Here is a 2,500-nt window from a genome sequence, read left to right as displayed (position 1 = left end):
AGGCGTCTCCGGTGCTGCCGGCTTCACTGCTGCCGCTGCCACTACTTGAGGTGCTGTAGGCAGGGCTAGGCGCAGTGTAGGCAGGGGAATACATCCGCTGGTCGTCATAGGGATCGGTAAGAGGCCCCGGGGAGGGCTGAGGTGATTCAAGCGAAGGGGACTCTCCTGTTGACATGATGGAGTCCGGCGAAGACGGTGCGTCCTCAGAGCACACGGAGCTGGCGCGTTCCACCTTCATGGTTAGGTCGGGCTGGATGACGCGCGGGATCCCTTGGGCTCAGACGCAGCACATGTGACCTCAGCGAAACGTGCGGGTCAGCGGCGCTCACGTCGGGGGCGAGGGAGGGACTGAGTCTCAGCTCAGAGGTTGGGACTGGCGCGGCAGCGGACGGGTGGGTGGTGCTGCGCTCTAGCGGCCGCCTCGCACAACACCACGTGGGAAAAACTGACGGCAGCGTGAGAACGGTGTCAGCCCCGACACCCACCACCACCACCACCACCGCCACTTACCACCTCCATTACCATCATAACCCATCCCTCCCGGCACCACCACCGCCGTCACGGCCATGGCCATCCCGCACTCTGTACTGCCACCATCACCTACTACCACTATCAAGTGGGTATCCCGCTCCACATTACCATCCCATGCTGTAATCCCCCCACCACAGTCAACTCCCCTCCTCCCTTCGCTCACAACCGCCTGCGGGTTACAGCACATTACCTTGACACCCGCCTGGCCGTCGCGCGCCCTCGAGAGCCGGACGCGGGAGAGGCAGCGAGGTTGTGCCAAGGTTGTAAGGGAAGGTGGGTGAACCGTGAGACTAGCAAAGGACAGGAATCAGAGAAGAGAAAGAAAAATACGACAAATAGAAAAGACAAAAAGACAAAGAACCCCTACAACAGAGAGAGAGAGAGAGAGAGAGAGAGAGAGAGAGAGAGAGAGAGAGAGAGAGAGAGAGAGAGAGAGAGAGAGAGAACGTGTGTGTGTGTGTGTGTGTGTGTGTGTGTGTGTGTGTGTGTAAAATACATACAATGATAATCTGGGTACAGATGAAATTACATTTTGTAAGATAGAGTGACAATTTAAACCAAGTGTCGGCAGGGATGAAATAACAGTGTGGGTGAGTAGAATAGCAGCCTTCTAAACAGAACAACCGCACATACAGAGTTGCAGGATAAGCAACATAAAAGTCTGAGTACAAAAATAGATTTGCAACTTAATCAGATGAATTATTAGTATGACATGAGCGTTGTCGAGTGATTCTGATGGATGAGGGGAAGTGCAAGTAAACGGAACAGATAGTCTGGAAGAGTTAAGTGACAAGAATTAATAACATCTTGGGACAAAATTGGTGATGGGTGTTTTGTAACGCGTTAGTTAAGCTTGGCGTCTTCCACTTTTCTGCGTGACTGCGGTCTTTCCTCTTTGCCACAGCTCGTAACTTGAGGCTGGGAACTAGCTCTCCTTTTATCTGCTTTCCCACGCCCCAGCCGGTGAAGGGAATCCATGGGTGTGAAATGGGGCTTCTTTTAAGAAGTTGCTACGGATCAGTTAAGAAACGATGGCGTCAAGGAATTAAGTCATATCAGATACTTCAGGAGTAGATGAACTATCCTAAGAAAATTAGACATGGAAATGTGGAGGACGCATGATAAACTACACCATGGCATGGAGCTCGCTTCCTTCTCCTTGACCTTTGAACTAGTAGCGGGTAAAGATCGCTTGCCTCGAGACACAACGTCGAATGTGATATTAGGGTCACCACAGTTTTTCTCAGGTACAGTTCATCGAACATGCCGTAAGAGAGAAGGAAAGGATGGTATGCATTTGATATGCTACGCGCCGTCTGCTGTGATTCCAGATGCAAGCCTGCCACTGGACTCCAAGATTTGTAGGCGTTCCAAGAACTTATAAAACAGTATGAATAAAGGAGACACGTCCGGAATCTTCATTCATACGTTTTGCCTGTGCCTCGACTGTCTTATATGGACCTACAGAAGGGTGGCTCAATTGCCTCGCCCTTGCTGACAACGAAGACTGCAATGTTTTAGCGATTGTGTTTCTGACTGGTTCTGGAGGCTTTATTGGATGATGTATGAGGAAACACGGTATACTGAAAAACCTGTCATGAAAAAAAATAATAATAATAAGTAATAATAATAAATAAAATAAAATAAATAAATAAATAAATAAATAAATATAGAAGACCTGTCAACAGGAACTCCATCGCTAATAGGATACAAGAAACCAAGACAGGGAATATAAGGATGTGCAGAAAATGCTTTCCAAATAGTGCAACAGATCACTGGAATGCATTACCAGAGGAAATGATGTGTGCAAACAATGTACTTGAATTTAAGAAAAAAAAAACATGATAATTTTGTTTTATAGAATGAGATGTTACAATATTAATGAAATTCCTTTAAAAACACAAATGTTTTTTTTTTTTTCTTGCTTGACTTTCTGAACATAACTTGACATCGTTGTGGTAGTATAGTT

At 47.3% G+C, this 2,500-nt stretch overlaps 1 protein-coding gene across 1 annotated transcript in view; it reads right to left on the bottom strand.

The window, feature by feature from the left end:
- The window catches only part of LOC135107550 (protein phosphatase 1 regulatory subunit 12B-like), a 2,935-nt gene extending 2,464 nt beyond the window's left edge, over positions 1 to 471 (bottom strand). The window contains exon 1 of the mRNA XM_064017549.1: positions 1 to 471. This exon is cut by the window's left edge and continues 2,464 nt beyond it. Within this exon, the coding sequence (XP_063873619.1) occupies positions 1 to 238 (238 nt within the window). The 5' untranslated portion in view covers positions 239 to 471.
- Positions 472 to 2,500: the final 2,029 nt, after the last annotated feature.

The sequence above is a fragment of the Scylla paramamosain genome, chromosome 15 (assembly GCF_035594125.1).
Source record: "Scylla paramamosain isolate STU-SP2022 chromosome 15, ASM3559412v1, whole genome shotgun sequence".
Taxonomy (NCBI): Eukaryota; Metazoa; Arthropoda; class Malacostraca; order Decapoda; family Portunidae; genus Scylla; species Scylla paramamosain.
Note: the sequence above shows the minus strand (reverse complement) of the source record. Positions and strands in the feature narration are given on the sequence as shown.